At 56.9% G+C, this 19457-nt stretch overlaps 2 protein-coding genes across 2 annotated transcripts in view; one reads left to right on the top strand and one right to left on the bottom strand.

Moving 5' to 3' along the window:
- Positions 1 to 12929, bottom strand: part of MLXIP (MLX interacting protein) — a 28677-nt gene extending 15748 nt beyond the window's left edge. Inside the window, exon 1 of the mRNA XM_049768226.1 lies at positions 12628 to 12929. Coding sequence (XP_049624183.1) covers positions 12628 to 12929 — 302 coding nt within the window. The remainder of the gene's footprint in view (positions 1 to 12627) is intronic.
- Positions 1 to 19457, top strand: part of CLIP1 (CAP-Gly domain containing linker protein 1) — a 315265-nt gene that overhangs the window by 187336 nt on the left and 108472 nt on the right. The gene's annotated exons all lie outside the window — the stretch shown is intronic.

Genomic DNA, 19457 nt, shown 5'->3' with positions numbered 1-19457 from the left:
ATGGGACGCCAGGGGATCGAACCGAGGTCCATCCTACACTAGCGCTTGCAAGGCAGACACCTTACCTCTAGCGCCACTTTGCCGGGCCCCTTCAGTTGGACTTTCTATATTCCGCTCTGGGAACTAACTGAAGTGGGAAGAGAAGTGTGATGAGCACATTCTCAACACTCACCTCAAGCCACACACGAGAGGGTGTGGCCACATTAGGCATGGGCCTGAGGGCAGAGGAAATGAGGTGTCTGAGCCAGGGCAGCCTGTGAGCCCATGGGACCCCAAGACATGTCAGACAAAGGCTGGAGAGATAGCACAGTGGTAGGGCATTTGCCTTGCACAGGGCAGACCCAGGACAGACCTAGGTTGGATCCCTGGCATCCCATAGGTCTCCTGAGAGATTTCTGAGTCAGAGCCAGGAGTGACCCCTGAGCACCACTGGGTGTGGCCCCAAAACAAAAACAAACAAACAAACAAACAAACAAACAAAAGACTCATCAGACAGCCATGGCCTGGCCCTCCACACCCTCCACACCGAAATGGAGTGCGAGATGCCTCTGGAGCCTGCACTCTTCTCTTCCCCCCCAAAGCCACACCTGCCTTTGATGACAGCATCTGTGAGAAGGGGTGTGGGATGGGAGAAGGTGGGAGGCCCTGTGACAAAAACCAATTTCCACACGAAAGGGGGGAAGCAAACTTCTGCCTCATGATGAACGAACAGCGAAGCCCATCACCAGCGTGGGTTGCTGGACAGCCTGGGCTGCCTGCGAGCAGTTTATCTTTCGCGTGCCAAACGTCCCGGATCTTCCCAAGCGTTGGCTACCTTTGCCCTCTGCCGTGTTTGCAGATGATTTCCATCATGCACAGACAAGCTACAGGGCTAAGAGACTTCGGCACTACAGAAGAGAATAATTTTGGACCGCACAGGGCTCAAGACAGAGCCCTAGCACCTGGCAGATCTGGGTTTAATCCGAGCCCCCACACACGTGGTACGCCCCCCACAAGTACCACAAAGAATGATCCTGAAAGCACGTGCAAGGGAAGCTCCCTAATCGCTGGGCTCCAGGCCCGAGGCCCTCCTGGGTTTGGCATCACGCGTGTGGGCATCACAGGGCCCACTTGAGGCCCACCAGCTGTCTGTGAGTGAAGCAAACACCCAGAAAACAGATCTGACACCTCCCGAGTAACCCCTTGACAATAAAATAAAAAAGAAATAAAGTACATTTATGTTCTCTTACATTCCCAGAAGTAAAACTTTTTTTATTTTTTTGGTTTTTGGGTCACACCCGGCAGCGCTCAGGGGGTTCCTCCTGGCTCGATGCTCAGAAATTGCTCCTGGCAGGCTCGGGGGACCCTATGAGATGCCGGGATTTGAACCACCGTCCTTCTGCACGCAAGGCAAACACCCTAGCTCCGTGCTATCTCTCCGGCCCCAACAAGTAAAACTTTGAAAAAAAAATTGTTCCCCCCTCCCTTTTTTTTTTTTTGGGGGGGGCGACAGTAGGCAGTAGTATTCAGGAATTACTCCTGGTGGGCTCGAGGAACCATATAGGGTTCTGGGCAGGCAAGCACCCTGCCTGCTCCCCACCCCCAAATTTTTTTGTTTTGAGACCACACCTGGCAGGCTCAGGGGGACTATATGGGATCCTGGGAATCGAACCCAGGTCGGCCACATGCAAGGCAAATACCCTCCCACTGTGCTATCGCTCTGACCCTCCCACCCCAGATTTTTGTTTGTTTCTGGGCCACATCCGGTGGTGCGCAAGGTTTACTCCTGGCTCTTCGCTCAGAAACGCTCCTGACAGGCTTGGGGGACCATATGGGATGCTGGGATCCCACTGTCCTTCTGCATGCAAGGCAAATGCCCTACCTCCGTGCTATCTCTCCAGCTCCAGAATATATATTTTTGTTTGTTTGTTTGTTTTTTGTTTTTGGGCCACACCCAGCGGTGCTCAGGGGTTACTCCTGGCTGTCTGCTCAGAAATAGCTCCTGGCAGGCACGGGGGACCGTATGGGACACCGGGATTCGAACCAACCACCTTTGGTCCTGGATCGGCTGCTTGCAAGGCAAACACCGCTGTGCTATCTCCCCAGGCCCCCAGAATATGTATTTTTAATAAGAGAAAAGGGCAGCAAAAGTCCAGTGGTTCATTAAGTTTGCCTTGTCCGTGGCTGACCTGGATCCTCCACACACACACACACACACACACACACACACACCCCGCCATACAGGATGCCCTGAGCAACCTTGGTGAGTGAGCCCTGAGCACAGCCAGCGAGGCCCAGAATTCAGGACCTCACCCTGCGCTTTCCCTGCGCTCCTTACGTGCGTCACAACCGCAGGCGGGAGGGGCTCGAGCGTGGCGTGGCACCAGGAAACAGGAGCCTGGCTTGTCACCATGGGGTGACTGCCCCCCCACCTTCATCCCAGAGGGCCTCACCAGGGAGGGCGGGTGGCATCTTCGGGACCCTGCGTGGGAGCGAAAAGCAGGGCCGAGCTGGGGTGACCTGCCCCCACAGTGCTGGGAAACGTGTGGTCAGGTCTATGCTCCCCCAAGACAGACAGACTCTGCAGCCTGAGCAAAGCCACCATGATGGAGACAGATGCCAGGTTGGCAGGGAGGCTGCCAGGCAGCGGCACAGGCCCGAAGCTGGCCAGACAGGTGGTCCCCCAAGACGTCAGGGGCATGTGCCAAGTGAGGCAGAGGCCGCCGCAGCAAGCTGCCCAATTAATTCCTGGAGGCTCCGGCTCTCCCAGGCAGTACCCAGAGGTCTGGTGGAGGCTGCCCAGCGCAGGGGCAAAGCAGTAGGCAACCACAACCAGGTGACAGACTGGCCACCCCAGACGCTATCACACAGAGCAGGGGCCACATTCTGAGGTGAATAGGAGCCTGGCAGGAACTGGCTGAAAAGCCTGACCCTCCCCTCCTCCCCCCCTCCTCCTCTTCCTCCTGAACTGGAACTGCCAACTCGGTGACATCATTCTGGAAGGGGACGGAAGTCACGTCTCAGCTACCTGGCAGAGCAAGACCAGGTGAGCTCTCTGGCCCGGAGCTGGGTCTTGGCTCACTGACCCCACCACGCAGGGCGAGGCGGTGAACAAGGCCTTGCTCTACAGAGACGGAGCTTGCTTGGCTTCCCACAGCTCCAGGGTCTGCTGTTGCTCTCTCTGACCTCTCTGCACCCCCACAGGTCTCAGTATCCCCCCCAGTCTGCATTTCATTTGTTCACCAATCAGCGCTGGCAGCTGCCTCACAAGCCGGGGAAACACACCCCCAGTTCCAAGAAGCCAGCAGCAGGGAGCAGAGGAGCAAACAAAGGAACCACAGCAGAACAGGCGGTGTTGGACAGGCCCAACCAGCTCCCATCACTGCAGGACCCAGGAGGCCGTGCCCAGGAGGGCAGAGGTGGGCTCCCAGACACAGCACCCACCTGCTGGCTCTTGGGACTGATCTGGTGGTAGTGGGGCTCCCTGATACAGCAAGCAGGCTCCTACCCCACAGACCAGAGTCTGCCAAGGCTCCTACAGGTAAAATCCTGCTTCCCAAGCACCAGGGCAGCAGGGCAGGGACTCTGGGCACCTGAAAAAAAGCCAAGAAGCTGGACCAACTCCACTGGGAAGGCTGAGAAGATGCCTGAGGAGAGCAGCCAGTAGCTGTATCTGCCCTGAAACCAGCAAGCCGGAATGACCAGCATCTGGCGTGCACACCACCAACGGGTCCAAAGACCCCACTCGCCTGTCCCGTCCCCCTGCAGGCTCAGGGGCTCACAGAGACACACACACATGGGTAGCCTGCTCAGACTGTCACAGACAAACCTTGTGGGTGAGGGTGGAAGAGAATGGTGGGGTCCATCAAAAGGTTCCTGGGGGGGGAACAGGCAATTTTCTGAAGCAGAAAGGACAAGTTGTGTTTCAAAAACAGTGGCAGGCTGGAGAGATAACACAGCAGTAGGGTGTTTACTTTGCATTTGGCCAAATGAACCCAGTTCAATTTCCAGCATCCCATAGGGTCCCCTGAGCCTGCCAGGAGTGATTTCTGAGCGCAGGGCCAGGAGTAACCCCTGAGCACCACTGGGAGTGCCCCCCAAACAAAAAACAAGCAAAAACAACAACAAAAAAACACCAAGGGGCCGGCGAGATAGCATGGAGGTAGGGCATTTGTCTCCCAAGCAGAGGGACGGTGGTTCAAATCCTGGCATCCCATATGGTCCCCCGTGCCTGCCAGGAGCGATTTCTGAGCGTAGAGCCAGGAGTAACCCTTGAACGCTGTTGGGTATGACCCAAAACAACAACAACAACAACAACAATAAAACAGAGATAGCGACAGGCCCTGAGACACAACTCTGAAATGAACAGGAGAGGAACCAAACAAAGGCCATGAGGGGCCAGAGCTGCAGACAGCAGATGAGGCGTTCACCTTGCACCTTGCAGAGGCTGATCTGGGTTCGATGCCAGGCACCGCACAGGGTTCCTCAAACCTAGCCAGGAGTGATTCCTGAGCACAGAACCAAGAGTACATCCAGAAACTGTCAGGTGTGCCCCCTCAAACCCACAAGGAATGTGTTTCTGGTGGAGGGTCTCCACAAAGCTCTTCCCAGGCATCAGGTAGATTAGATCAAAGAACATTCACACAGTACAGCACTAATCCAGCCAGGACAGAGCACAGAATATAGAGTCCAGACACTTTGGACCTGAGCTATATAGGACAGGGGGGAGGGTGATTTGCCTTGCAAGACCAGTTGGCTCATGGACATCTCTCTCTCTCTCTCTCTCTCTCTCTCTCTCTCTCTCTCTCTCTCTCTCTCTCTCTCTCTCTGTTTTTTGGGCCACACGCAGCGGTGCTCAGGGGTTACTCCTGGCTGTCTGCTCAGAAATAGCTCCTGGCAGGCACGGGGGACCGTATGGGACACCGGGATTCAAACCAACCACCTTTGGTCCTGGATCGGCTGCTTGCAAGGCAAACGCCGCTGTGCTATCTCTCCGGCATCTCTTAATGTCCCCCAAGCCCACCAGGAGTGATTCCGAAGTGCAGAGCCAGGAACAACCCCTGAGCACTGCAGGGTGTGGCTAAAAACCAAGAGTCCTGACCCTTGGGACAGGCATCTGCCACCTATGGGTGAGGCACTTACCATGCTGAAAGGGGAAAAAAAGGAAAGAAAAGCAAATAAACATACTCAAAGCTCTTAAGGTCTGGAAGGATAAACAAGAGGGAATTGAGAAGTGGTTATCTCTGGGTGTGGGATTCCCCTGGCAGCAGGCCTGGAAACAGGCTGGCTGGAGACAGCAGGTGGAGGCTTGGAAGGGTTCCTGGGGCTGGGACTGGGGTGACGCTCACGCTCACGGGGCCGGAGTGCAGGCTTGGCATGTGCAGGCCCTGAGCAGCACAGACTGAGAGCCGCTGGGGCCCTCTAGGACTCCCGGGCATGGCCTGGGACACCCACCCCACAGCAAAGCAGGGAAAATCAAGCCTCCACCAAGACCAAAAGATTTCAAACAAGGCCCCACATAACTCCGGGGAACCGTCAGCCTGCCAGGGAGCCCCAGTGAAATTACTGGACAGCGCCGGGCCTGTCTTCAGCAGGAGATGACCAGTGAACCCCAAAAACATGCTCCAGGCTACAGATAACCCCTAGCCTCTTCCAACACCACACTCCTTCTCTACTGACAAGTCATTTCTTTTGGTTTTGTTTTTTTTGGGTTATTTTTTGGGGGACACACGGGCAGGCTCAGTGGACCATATGGGATACCGGGGATCAAACCCAGGTCTGTCCCAGATCAGACTTCTGCAAGGCAAATGCCCTACTGCTGTACTATTGCTCTGCCCCCCCTTTTTTTGGGGGGTCACACCCAGCGGCACTCAGGGATTATTCCTGGCTCTGCCAGGAATCACTCCTGCACCTACACTCTCTGGAGCTCTGGGTCATACGGGCCAGTGTGGCTCAAGTTCCCTATAACAAGAGGGGGGTGGGTGAGCCTGAAGGGTCCCTGAGCAAGGGCCGGGTGGCCACACCAGGCCCCACCGCCACATCCCTGGGCCACTGCACTAACCAGTGGCCCTGCTGACCCAGAGCCCCGACAAAAGGAAGAGCCGGCTGTCACCCCGAGCAGCTCAACATGTGACAGCGGCTTGTGACAGCGGCTGTCGATGTCTTCGATGTCAACACCTGCTCGCCCTTCGCCCAGCCTGCCCTGCCCACCCCCAAGTTCACTCTACTTTAGCTCAGGCGGCAGCTGCCTCCTGGGGCACCAGACCCACTGGGCCCTGGTTGGGGCAGCAGAGTGCCAAGGCTCAGGCATGCCAGAGCATGGATTAGTGCTTAAGCCAAAAAGCCTGGCGTTGCTTGCCCAGGGGTACAGAGACGGCTCAGCAGACGAAGGCCAGGTTCTGCAGGTCTGGGGCCCACTTCCCACCCCACAGTCCCTGAGCACTGCAGGCAGCTGCCTCTGAGCAGAGCAAAAAAGCCTTCAGCACGGCTGGGTGTGGGACCCCCCCCAAAAAATAAGTGGTTTGGGGGCCGGAGAGATAGCACAGAGGTAGGGCATTTGCCTTGCACGCAGCCAATCCAGGACGGATGGTGGTTCAAATCCCAGCATCCCGTATGGTCCCCGAGCCTGCCAGGAGCGATTTCTAAGCATAGAGCGAGGAGTATTCCCTGAGCGCTGCCGGGTGTGACCCAAAAACAAAACAAAACAAAAAAAATGAAAGAAAGAAAGAAAGAAATAGTATTCTAAGTATAATCTGGAGATTCTCTTGGGGGTCCATGATATTATAATCACTCTTGGGACAGGGCCGACAGTGCCTTGAATGTCATGACCCAGGTTTGGTCCCACCGTCGCAGTATCCATCTGAATTGTTCTACATATCAGAAGTTTGTGTTATCACTGCTGGAAGTGACTTGTTCTTAAAGGCAGGAGGGTCCAGGGGCCCAAAGGGACACTGCGGGGCTCAGAGCGTCCAGCCAGCAAGCAGGACTTCAAACCCCTGGGCTGCCACAGGGGCCCAAAGGAAACCAGGCCGGCCCGCCGTCTACACTGCCTGTGCCGCCTGCAGCTTCTGGCCACACACAGCCAAGTGTGTGTGTGAGCATTGCGGAATGTGGAATGCCGCCGAGCGGGCAGGACAAGCAGAACCTGGCATCCAACCTTAGAACGACCAACACGCACTGCGCAGGGAGGCAGGCGGCTGAGGCCAAGCGTGGGAGCACGGAGAAACACTCGGGGAGAGAAGGGCCAGGGGACCACACCACAGCCAGCCAGCGGAGGGGACCAGCAACAACCAGGCTTCCGCTGTAACCCTGCATCCATCGAAGGCTTGGGGGCATTTTCCTTGGCACAGGCACTTCAGCACAGAATATGGGGAACCCCTGAGCCCAGAGTCAGGAATGGCCAAGTAACCTGACCCCCAAACGAGCGAGCACCAGTCACCCATAAGTCCGTAAGTGACAGACTGCGGCCAGGAGAGCCCAAAGCCCACCTTCCCCATGGCCATCGCCAGGCCTGCCTCCCCAGACGGTGTTGCCTTGCAGGGTTGGGGGGACTCATGTCACCCAGACAAAAGCATCTGCACTCTTTCCCACCCACCCAGGACAGTTTTGAGCTTCCTTGAGGGGCTGCCCAGCTCTCCTCAGAAAGTCTAATCTGGGGCCAGAGAGATAGCACAGCAGTAGGGTGTTTGCCTAGCACGCAGATGGATGGTGGATTGAATCCTGGCATCCCAGATGGTCCCCCAAGCCTGCCAGGAGTTATTTCTGAGTGCAGAGGCAGGAGTAATCCCTGAGCACCGCCGACTATGTCCCCAAAACGAAAACAAAAACGTTCTAATGAGGGGCCAGCAGTAGCACAGCGGAGAGGTTGTTTGCCTTGCATCTGGCTGACACAGGTTCGATCCCTGGCAACCCACAAGGTCCTGAGCCAGGAGTGATTCCTGAGCGCAGAGCCAGGGGTAGGTAAACCCCGAGCACTGTTGAGCAAGGCCCAAATAAATAAATAAATAAATAAATAAATAAATAAATAAATAAATAAATAAATAAATACATAAGTGAACGAAATAGCAGACTGTAATCACACACTGTGTCAGAATGCCCGAGAGAGAATCTCATTTACGACCAAACGGTCTAGAATCTGAAGTACGAGATCCACCCTCCTCTCCCCGGCAGCTGGCACTGCAACGGGGCCATGCAGAGAGGGGGAAGAGGGAGGATGGGCATCGTGGGCAGTCAGGCGAGGTCCCTGGAGGTACTGGGGCTATCGGGGGTACAGCAATGCGGTGCCCAGAGCATGCCCTCATGCAGACAAAGCAGAGGCCTCTTCCAGTCTCCGCCATGGCCTTGGGAGGACGGACGGACGGAGGGAACAGCCGTGTCTCCCCTGGGCCTGTGTCTCAGGGAGCCCCGAGGCTCACTTCTCTCCTGGCCTCCCCCGCCCTGAACTCCAGCTCTCTGTCACTCTCTGTGGTTCTCAGGGACATGCAAAGGCTGGGGACGGGGAACCTGTCTCTGAAAGGACTTTCTCTAGGGTTCAGATGCCTCACGGAGCCCCTACAACATGCCCTCCTCACTGCTTCCAGAAGGTTCCAGAACCTTCCAGAAGGTTCCTCCCAAGGCTCCGTTCTCATCCCCAACACACTGAGGCTGTAAGGTTGGGAAGCGTTTCCTCGCGGCCAATTCCAGGAGCTAAAACCTGCACTCAGAGCCCGGAGAGAAAGGCAGAGCCAGAATTCAAGCCCTTTTCCAGCTGGGCCCCGAGGGAGGTGAGGTCGGGGCTGGGCAGCAGTACCAAATGAGACCCGGGCGGGGGCATGACCCTGGCAGTCCTCAACTGTTCCTCCCAAGGAGCCTCAGCCCTGCTCACACAGCCAGGAGCCTCACCGGGCCACAGGCTTTACTTGTGGGATCCTCCCACCCGCCTCCAGCCTGTTGGTGAGGCCCCTCCATGGCCAGTCATCTGGGAAAACAGTGCAGCCAGCCCAGGTCTAGCCCCTTCGCTGAATGTTCACCCCCCCCCTCACCCCCCTGATTCAAGCAGTTTCTGAATTTCTGAACAGGCCATTTCTCTGCTAGGAAAACAGCAGCTCAGACCACAGAGGCTTTGGGGGGGGGGTTCAAACTTGGGTGCCCCCAACTATCCCCTTGAGCAGCCAGCAGCCGTCTATGTGCGTAGACTGCACAGCTGGACCACCTCAAGCGCCCTGAGCTCGTCCCACACAGCACCCCGAGGAAGAAGGGAAGGAGGAGGGAAGTGTGGGGAAGTGAAACCAAAACCACCCCCACTGGGTCAGGTCCGCAGGGGGCACTCAGCGTGCATTCCTGCCAGCCATGCTGGGAAACCCAGAAGCGTGTTCTAGACCAGCACTTCTCTGCCAGGTCACGCAGGGGAGCTACAGGGGGAAACTGTGCCAGTAGTAGGTGGGTGGCAGGGGGATGGGGTGCACACTTATGGGGTAGGGAGGGAAGCATGGCAGGACCGAGACAGAAGTGGGCTGGGATTCAGGCAAACCCCACAGGCATTGGCTTAAAGACCCTGTGAGCAGAGAGATGAGGACAAGGCGGGGGGGGGGGGGGGCGGCAGAGAACTGAGTCCACATCATCGCCTCTCCCCAGAACACCGGAAGGGGCTCCCTTGCACCCAGCAGCCTTAGAAAGGGGGCTTGGGTTCCCACCAGCCAGCACCCGCACTGTGCATCATGGAAAGACAGCATCTTCCTTCTGAAATGTGGCCCCGTCAGCGCAGCATGCGTTTCGCAAGCTGGAAGGCCGGTAAAGGGGAAGACAGATGCCATCAGCCATCACCCCGAGGCCTCTAACACGCATGCAAGCATTGGTCCTCCAACACCCGATTCCCAGCCCAAAGCCCAAAGCTGGTCTGCCCAAACATCCCTTCTGCAGTTGAAGGCTTTGAGTTCGGGACCACTTTGCAGGGCCAGGGAAAGCAGTCAGTTCCTCATCTGGAACAGCTGGAAGGCAGCGAACAGGAAGCCAAAGTGAAAGGGGAAAAAAAAAGGCACAGCATGTACCAGGGGGAGTCAGGCAGGAAGTTGACATGAGAAAGGACACGGGTCAGAAACGGCTCATGAGGAGACAGCTGCAGAGCCCCCCTCTATCACCCCTAAAAGCTGAGCAGGAACAGGACAGGCCAGCAGGCCAGGGCGGCCGAGGGCAGCTAGTCCGCCTCCATTCTGGCCACATGGGCTGTCACGGACGGTCGCGGCTCGAATCACTCTTGGCTTGGCCCGGCGACACCAGACGCTGCCTCTGGGCCCCTCTGCTCCACCCCGGAAACGACTGGACAGACGCGGGCAGGGCTGGGGCGTGAGACTGAGGCTGGGGTTCGTAGGGGAGCCAGGCCAAGGACTGTGCCCGGCGGCTGTGCTGTGGGAGGAGGCCTGGGTTCAAAACCCAGCAGCGCAAGGTCCTCTACGTTCCGAACACTGAACCTCACCCCAAAAAACGCAGCTAATGTTCAACGGGAGAGAGGAGAAAAATACCTTTACCTAGTGCTCTGGGGGGGGATTCCCTGGAAGAGGAGGGAGACAGGATGCCTCTCCTTGGAGGATTGGGGGGGACTCTCTAGCCTTTGTCCCTCAGTCCCACAGCCTCCCACCCACTTCCCAGAGGAGGTGGTTGCTCAACTCACACCCCCAACACAGGCAGAGAGAGGAATGGCTTGCCCAGCCCTTGGGGGGAGCTGGAGCGACAACACAGTGGGGAGGGCACTTGCCTTCCACGGGGTTTGATCCCTAACACCCCACATGGTCCCCCCAGCACCGCCAGAAGTGGTCCTGAGTGTAGAACCAAGGAGTGAGCCCTGATCACTTCCGGGTGTGGTCCCAAAACCAAACAACAAAGAAGGATGGGTGCCTTACAGTATACTCTCTCCACTGTTTCAGGATGGAATCCCCATCTGGGGTCCTTAGGCAGAAGCCCCCTCTCTACTGGGGTCAGCTCCTGAGCTTCAGTCCATGGAGGTGGATAGTGATAGCTACAATGACCTCACACGGCACCCTGATCCCCCCACAAGGGCGAGGGTGACTCGGAGCACTGGACTCCCTGCCCACCTGGGGCCAATGTTCCTTATCTACTGAGGTGCCTGCTGGAAACCCCCGACTCTCTCTGGCAGGCAAGACACCCAGAGAACCCTGCAAAGGGTGGGCGAGATGGTGGGGGGCCCAAGGCAGGCTCATCAGGGGACATGACTGAGGGAGCTACACTGAATGAGCCTCACCGGGGTGCCCTCCCAAGACAATCCAATGGTCCCATCTCGGTAGAGAAGGAAGTGGGTCTTGGGGGGGCCGGCCAGGCGGGGATGGGGCTCATCAGACAATCCTCTCGCCAGCCAGCGGCGCAAGCGGCCTCCCCAGGCTGGGCAGGGCCAGGGCTGGAGCCACAAACAAAGGGGGGACCCGGGAGGTGGGTGAGCCCGGCCCAAGGCCCAACACCACGCCACGCGGTGAGTGCAGCTGGGGGTGCGGCGGGTGGGTCTGCAGGGAGTTTGCGACGGGGGCGCGGCACATCGGAGGGGAGTTTGCAAGGGGGGCGCAGCGATCTGCCACTGGGGTGCAAGGCATCTGAGGGGCATTTCAACGGGGGTGCAGCAGAGCCGGCACTGGGGTGCAAGAGAGCTGTAGGGAGTTTGCCAAGGGGGTGCAGCAGATCCGAGGGGAGCTTGCAACCGGGGTGCAGCAGACCCGCAAGTGGGGTGCAAGGGATCTGAGGGGAGTTTGCAAGGGGGGGTGCAGCGATCTGCCACTGGGGTGCAAGGGATCTGAGGGGCATTTCAAACGAGGGTGCAGCAGACCCGGCACTGGGGTGCAAGAGAGCTGTAGGGAGTTTGCCAAGGGGGCGCAGCAGATCCGCAAGCGGGGCGCGAGAGCTCCGAGGGGAGCTTGAACCGGGGTGCAGCAGGCCCACAAGTGGGGCGCAAGAGCTCCGAGGAGAGCTTGCGACTGGGGTGCGGCAGACCCGCCAATGAGGTGCAAGGGATCTGAGGGGAGTTTGCAATGGGGGTGCGGCGATCTGCCACTGGGGTGCAAGAGAGCTGTAGGGAATTTGCCACGGGGGCGCAGCAGATCCGCAAGCGGGGCGCGAGAGCTCCGAGGGGAGCTTGAACCGGGGTGCAGCAGGCCCACAAGTGGGGCGCAAGAGCTCCGAGGGGAGCTTGCGACTGGGGTGCGGCAGACCCGCCAATGAGGTGCAAGGGATCTGAGGGGAGTTTGCAATGGGGGTGCGGCGATCTGCCACTGGGGTGCAAGAGAGCTGTAGGGAATTTGCCACGGGGGCGCAGCAGATCCGCAAGCGGGGCGCGAGAGCTCCGAGGGGAGCTTGAACCGGGGTGCAGCAGGCCCACAAGTGGGGCGCAAGAGCTCCGAGGGGAGCTTGCGACTGGGGTGCGGCAGACCCGCCAATGAGGTGCAAGGGATCTGAGGGGAGTTTGCAATGGGGGTGCGGCGATCTGCCACTGGGGTGCAAGAGAGCTGTAGGGAATTTGCCACGGGGGCGCAGCAGATCCGCAAGCGGGGCGCGAGAGCTCCGAGGGGGGCTTGCAAGCGGGGTGCAAGATCTCGCGGGGCGCACCAGGGGCGGGCGCCAGGGCTCCCGGGGGATCTGGCCGGCGGGGCGCCCCGGCAGCGGCCGTCCGACCTGTAGGCGAGCGTCATGCACTCGAAGAGGCGCGTGAGCGAGGCGTCGATGGCGAGGTGGCGCGCGCGGGCGCCGCCGAAGCGGTAGGTCTGGCAGGTCTGGCGGTCGACCGTGTCGAAGTCGTAGCCGCGCTTGGGCGGGTGCTCGCGGTGCGGCGACGACACCATGAAGTGGCCGCTGTGGATGATCTGCTGGCGCGGCCGGGGCCGCGGGGCCGGGGCCGCGGCCGCCCCCGCGCCGTCCGCCTCATCCGCGTCCGAGCCGCCGGAGCCCGGGCGGCCCCTGCGGCGGGCGGCGGCCATGGGCGGGGACGGGCCGCGCGCGGGGCATCCCCGGGGCGACGGCGCGACGGGCGCGACGGGGCGCGGGACGGGACACGCGCCGCCGCCGCGGCCGAGCGCACGGTCGCGCGCAGCCGAGGGGCGGGGCCCGAGGGGCGCGGGCCCGCCCTCCCCGTGACGCCGCCCGGGTCGCGGCCAATGGGAGCGCGTCTCGGCCTCTCTTCGCTGGGCGGGGCCGGAGCGCGGCGGGCGCGCAGGCGCAGACGCCGGGCACAGACAGACGGGGCCCGACAGATGGAGCGCGGACTAGGGCGTTTGCCTTGCATGCCGAAGGACGGAAGGACGGTGGTTCGAATCCCAGGTGGCTTCCCATAGGATGAGCCGTTTCCAAGCATAGAGTCAGGAGGAACCCCTGAGCGCTGCCGGGTGGGACCCCAAAAATAAAAGCAAACAAAACAAGAAGACACACACAGAGATACACTCAAAGACACATACTAGGCACTCACAGACAGACAGACAGACAGACTCACACAGACAGACACGCATTCACAGACAGACAGATTCACAGACAGGCACGCATTCACAGACAGACAGACTCACACAGACAGAAACACATTGACAGACAGACAGACAGACTCACACAGACAGACAGACATTCACAGACAGACTCACAGATAGGCACGCATTCACAGACAGACAGACTCACACAGACACACAGACAGACAGACATTCACAGACAGACAGACTCACAGATAGGCACGCATTCACAGACAGACTCACACAGACAGACACACACACAGACAGACACACACACAGACAGACACACATTCACAGACAGACAGACTCACAGGCACACATTTACAGACAGACAGACACACACACACACACACACACACAAGCTTTTCCTCATCGCAGGGCTTGGGCCCACCAGAGCAGGCCTAGCTACCTAGAAATACCATTCGAGGGACTGCAGAAACAACAGTTCCATGTGATCCAACTCCAGTCGGCAGGGCACACAGGTTCAAGACTTCATAGCACTGCGGGTCAGGGCTCGGGCCCTTCCCTTGCAGAAGAGCAAAGTTGGGGACCTCAAGAGGAGCCTAGGACTTCCGGCCACCAGGCCTCTTATCCTTAGTCCAAGCCCAGCTTGGGATTCCATCCCCGGCACCCCACATGGTCCCTTGAGCACCACCAGGAGTCGGCCGAGTACAAGGCAAAAGCCCTACCACTGTGCTATCTCTCGGCTGCTTTTATTTTCTGTTTTTTTGTTTTGTTTTGTTTTTGGGTCCCACCCGGCAGCGCTCAGGCGTTACTCCTGGCTCTACGCTCAGAAATCGCTCCTGGCAGGCTCAGGGGACCATATGGGATGCCGGGATTCGAACCACCGTCACTCTGCATGCAAGGCAAACACCCTACCTCCATGCTTTTCTCCAGCCTCTCATTTGCTTTCTCAGCAAGTTTTCGAGGAGTAGAGAAGTCACCCACTCAAGGCAGGGAGTGCTCCTTTTGCATGAACCAGCCCTGGGTTCCAGCCTCAAATATTGTCGACTATGTGTGATGCCTGTTAAGGAACCCAACGTTGCCAGGGAACCTTGCTGGGTCAGTAGTGGGGGGATGCATCCCTCTCTTGATGCCTCACATTGGGGCCCAGCTTGTTCTTGCAGAATTGGCTTGAGGTCGCTTTGCTCTCTTTCCTGGAGTTTCCTGAATAAAACAAACCTTGACAAGCTGCCCAGGGGCGGCCTGTCAGTCTGGCAACATCCCTTTGAAAATAAACAAGCCCAGACACTGAAAGGCCGGAGTCTCCCTGGGGACCACTCGGAGGCCCTGGGCTTCCGCTGCGCGTGGCTCGGCTACCAGAGACAGAACACAGATGGCCCGGCATGATGACTTCGGGGGTGACCTCTGGGTTGCTCCCCCACCCCGTTTTCACAGGGAGAAGCTGTATTGGTCAGAGGGCATTATGTCCTGGTTTGAGCCAGAAGGGTTCTACGGCTGGACAGCCCTGAGAGTTGGGAGAGTCCCTCCCTCACCCCTCCTTTTATAGATGGAGAAACTGAGGCACAGGAAATACGGGAGTGGGTTGGGTGATTTTTTCCCCCCAGATTGATTTATTGCAGGGTTTTTGTTTTGTTTTGTTTTGGATTTTGGGCCATACCTGGTGACGCTCAGGGGTTACTCCTGGCTCAACGCTCAGAAATCGCTCCTGGCTTGGGACACCATATGGGATGCCGGGGATCGAACCAAGGTCCATTATGGATCGGCCGCGTGCAAGGCAAATGCCCTACTGCTGCGCTATTGCTCCGGTTCCATCATTGCAGGTATTTATAATCCCTTAAAATTCACCTTTTGGGAGCCAGAGTGATAACATAGTGGGGAAAGCATTGCCCTTGCACGCCGCTGACCCAGATTTCATCCCTGGCATTCCATAGGGCAGGGGTCTTCAAACTTTTTAAAGTGGGGGCCGGATTACGCTCCCTTAGAGAGCTGGAGGGCTGGACTATATGAGCTACTAATTCCTACTCACACTGCACATATCTTATATAAATAAAATGAAAACCATTTATAAATAAACAGATCACACACCAGTATTTCAATGGGAACTGTGGGCCTGCTTTTGGCTAAAGAGATGGTCAATGTCCGGTTCCATATTTGTCACTGCCAGTCGTAACAAATGATGCAAGTGGGCATCGGATAATCTTGATCTGGTTGAAGATTTCAGATGTTTCATTCTTGAAAAAGTCTGTTCACAGGCATAAGTGCTACCAAAGATGGTTACCATTTTGAATGCATGGTTCCTGATATTTGGATATACACTGAGTGTATATGCTGGCAGGTATCTTGGCAACCAAATAGCGCTCACTGCTGGCGGGCCGGATCAGACTCCTCTGCGGGCCGCATGTGGCCCTCAGGCCGTAGTTTGAAGACCCCTGCCATAGGGACTCCTGAGCACCACCAGGAATGGCCCTTGAGTGCAGAGCCAGGAGTGATCACTGAGCATTGTCAGATGCCCCCCCCCCCAAAATTCACCCTTTGAAAGTACGTAAGACAAGGGGTTCAAATCACCCCTAAGCTGTGGACCATTTTCACATTCCATATTTGTCAGCCTGCACTAGTATGATCCTAGAGGGGACCCTGTCCAAGCACTGCAGGTAGATGGCAAACAGTGTGGTGAATGCTTGCTAGGCCTGGATTTATTTTTATTTTCTTTTTAAGGACAAGAACTTTCTCTTCCTTCCTTCCTTCCTTCCTTCCTTCCTTCCTTCCTTCCTTCCTTCCTTCCTTCCTTCCTTCCTTCCATCATTCCTTCCTTCCTTCCTTCCTTCCTTCCTTCCTTCCTTCCTTCCTTCCTTCCTTCCTTCCTTCCTTCCTTCCTTCCTTCCTTCCTTCCTTCCTTCCTTCCTTCCTTCCTTCCTTCTTTCGTTCGTTTTTGGGCCACACCCAGCGGTGCTCAGGGGTTACTCCTGGCTGTCTGCTCAGAAATAGCTCCTGGCAGGCACGGGGGACCATATGGGACACCGGGATTCGAACCAACCACCTTTGGTCCTGGATCGGCTGCTTGCAAGGCAAACGCCGCTGTGCTATCTCTCCGGGCCCTATTTATTATTTATTTTTATTTTGGGCCACACCTGGCAGTGCTCAGGGGTTACTTCTGGCTCTGTGCTCAGAAATCGCTCCTGACGGGCTCAGGGGACCATATGAGATACCAGGGATCAAACATGGGTCTGCCCCGAGTTGGCCGCATGCAAGGCAAACGAACGCCCTACTGCTGTGCAATCACTCCAGTCTGGTCCTAGGCCTGGGTTTAATCAGTAATCAACAGTTCCAGGGAACAGGAGTGACCCTGAGCACGGAGCCAGGAGTAGCCCAAGCACTGCCAGTGTGACCCCAGAAGAGAGCAGAGCAGATCAGGCAACTCTCCTCACCTGCCACCCTTGCCCCTGCCCTCAGTCCCCAACATGGTTTTCGCCAAATCTACAAGTTTTTTTTTTTTTTGTTTTTTTTTGTTTTTGTTTTTTTTTGTTTTTTGGGCCACACCCAGTAACGCTCAGGGGTTACTCCTGGCTATGCGCTCAGAAGTTGCTCCTGGCTTGGGGGACCATATGGGACACCGGGGGATCGAACCTCGGTCCGTCCAAGGCTAGCGCAGGCAAGGCAGGTGCACCTTACCTTTAGCGCCACCGCCCGGCCCCTGTTTTATTTTATTTTATTTATTTTTTTTATGAGGGGGCTACACCCAGCAGCGCTCAGGAGTTACTCGTGGCTCTGTGCTCAGAAATCAGTCCTGGCAGGTACAGGGGCCTAGATGGGATGCCGGGATTTGAACAACCATCCGTAGGGCCAGGCAAATGCCCTACCGCTTTGCTATCTCTCTGGCCCCTAAATCTACAAGTTCTTTCAGTGTCTCCGACCAACTCGTTTGCTTCTGCCGTTCCACGACTACACATAAGGGAGACCAGATGTGTTAATTCCCTTCCCTTTCTGTATTCTTTCACTCAGCATCATGATTACATTCCACAGAGCCTAAACAGAGACCAGAGTGGCTTTATCTTGTCAGCTGTGTATTGTGAATAATGCGACTGTTGACAGAAGTTGCAAATATCCCTTTAAATTAGAGCCTTCGTGTCCTTTGGAGAAGTGCCAGGAGCAAATTCACTGGATCCTATGGAATTTCCTTTTATTATTATTTTTTTCAAGGGCTTTTCCATAAGCGGCTACTGAGATGGTGCATAGTTTTGACTTCCTTGTCTAGGGTCCCAGCAGGTGAGGTCACCCGACCCAGAGGTGTGACATCGAAGGGCAAGCTGTCCCAGAACTCATTAATTCCCGGCACATGTCCTCATAGCCAAGTGACCGATACATGGCTCTTTGGTGTTGTCACGAAGCTGACAGAGACAGTCCACTGTGCCTTGGTGTACTGTTTTCCAATAATACTTTATATGAAAACAGCTGGGCGGGCTGGGTTTGGGGGACTCTTCTTCGGAGCCTCCTCCGATCCCGCCTCACGCCTGAGCCTTCCCAGCTGGATCTCGGAGACCAGTGGACACTCTCCAGGGTGTCAGGGAGGTCAGATGAGCTCATAGCAAAGCCACCCCCAGGGAGGAAAAAAAAAAGCAGATTTGAGAGTCTCTTGAGATTGTGGGAGGCAAAGCAGACTTTGTTATTGCTGCCAAAGCCTGGCGCCTGGAACTTACTGACCCTAGGGAACAGCCCAGTGGGCCCTGGCAGACACCCCCCCCCCTTTCTTGGCCTCAGGAGTGTGGAGGGAGAACAATGGGTAGGTGGACACTGGAAAAACCAGTCTGCGTGCAGCTCCCCTGAGCCCGGCCAAGCTCCCCTCCACCCCGCACCTGTGTCCCTGGGCAGTTGTGCCAAGGCCCATGTTGGCCCCAAGCCGCCCTCCCTGGCACGCCTCCCTCTCTGTTTGCTGGAAAGTGTCGGCTCCTGCTCCAAAGCACTGGAGCACTAGCCCTTTTAGGGTGTGCTGGAAGGGTTGCCCCAGCACAAGCCTTGATTCAAGCCTCGCTTGCAGGCCCCAGGTTGCTGCGGGGCATGTGTGTTTGTGTACAAAGCATTTCAGTGGAAAGAGCAACGTCTAAGGCCCAGTGTTAGATTGAACAGTCCCAGCAGCTGCTGTGGCCATTCATGCACCAGCCTGACCTGACACTATTATTCTCCCTGGAACTTCCTAAAACCAGCCCTTAGTGGAGGGGCCGGAGCTATAGCACAGTGGGGAGGGCATTTGCCTTGTATGCAGCTGACCCAGGTTTTTTATTTTTTGTTTTATTTTGGGCCACACCCAGTGGTGCTCAGGGCTTACTCCTGGCTCTGTGCTCAGAAATAGCTCCTGGCAGGCTCAGGGGACCTTATGGGATGCCGGGGATCAAACTGGGGTCTGCCCTGGGTTGCCTGTGTTTAAGGCAAATGCCCTACCACTGTGCTTTCGCTCCAGCCCGACTCAGTTTTGATCTTTGGCATCCCATATGGTCTCCCAAGCACCACCAGGAGTGATCCCCGAGTTCAAAGCCAGGCTTCACCCCCTAATCACCTGAGCACTGCAGGGTTTGGCCCCAAAACAAACAAAAAAAACAGTAAACAAACAACTTAGTGGGGATGTTTGCCTGAGCTCTGGGGACAGCAGAAGAGGCAACTTCAAAACCCAAATTGGGCCCATATCACCACCTTTCCTAGGTGAACATTGGCAGGAGAGCAGCCTAGGGGTCCTAGTAAGGCTCAGAGTTGTCATCCAGGCAGTTACTAGGTGTCCTGGAGAATGGGGTTGGGGGAGAGACACGGGTAAACCTTCCAGGAGGGACAGGGGAGAAGGGAACTGGCAGAGGTTCACACCCACCTTGTTTTATTATTTTTGTTTGGGGGGCACACCTGGTGTTACTGTTTTTGTTTTGGGGTCACACCCGGCAGGGCTCAGGACTTCCTCCTGTCTCTGCGCTCAGAAACCGCTCCTGGCAGGCACAGGGGACCATATGGGATGCTGGGATTTGAACCACTATCCATCCTGGGTTGGACGTTTGCCTTTGGTGCAAGGCA

This window comes from Suncus etruscus, chromosome 2, assembly GCF_024139225.1.
Source record: "Suncus etruscus isolate mSunEtr1 chromosome 2, mSunEtr1.pri.cur, whole genome shotgun sequence".
Taxonomy (NCBI): domain Eukaryota; kingdom Metazoa; phylum Chordata; class Mammalia; order Eulipotyphla; family Soricidae; genus Suncus; species Suncus etruscus.
Note: the sequence above shows the minus strand (reverse complement) of the source record. Positions and strands in the feature narration are given on the sequence as shown.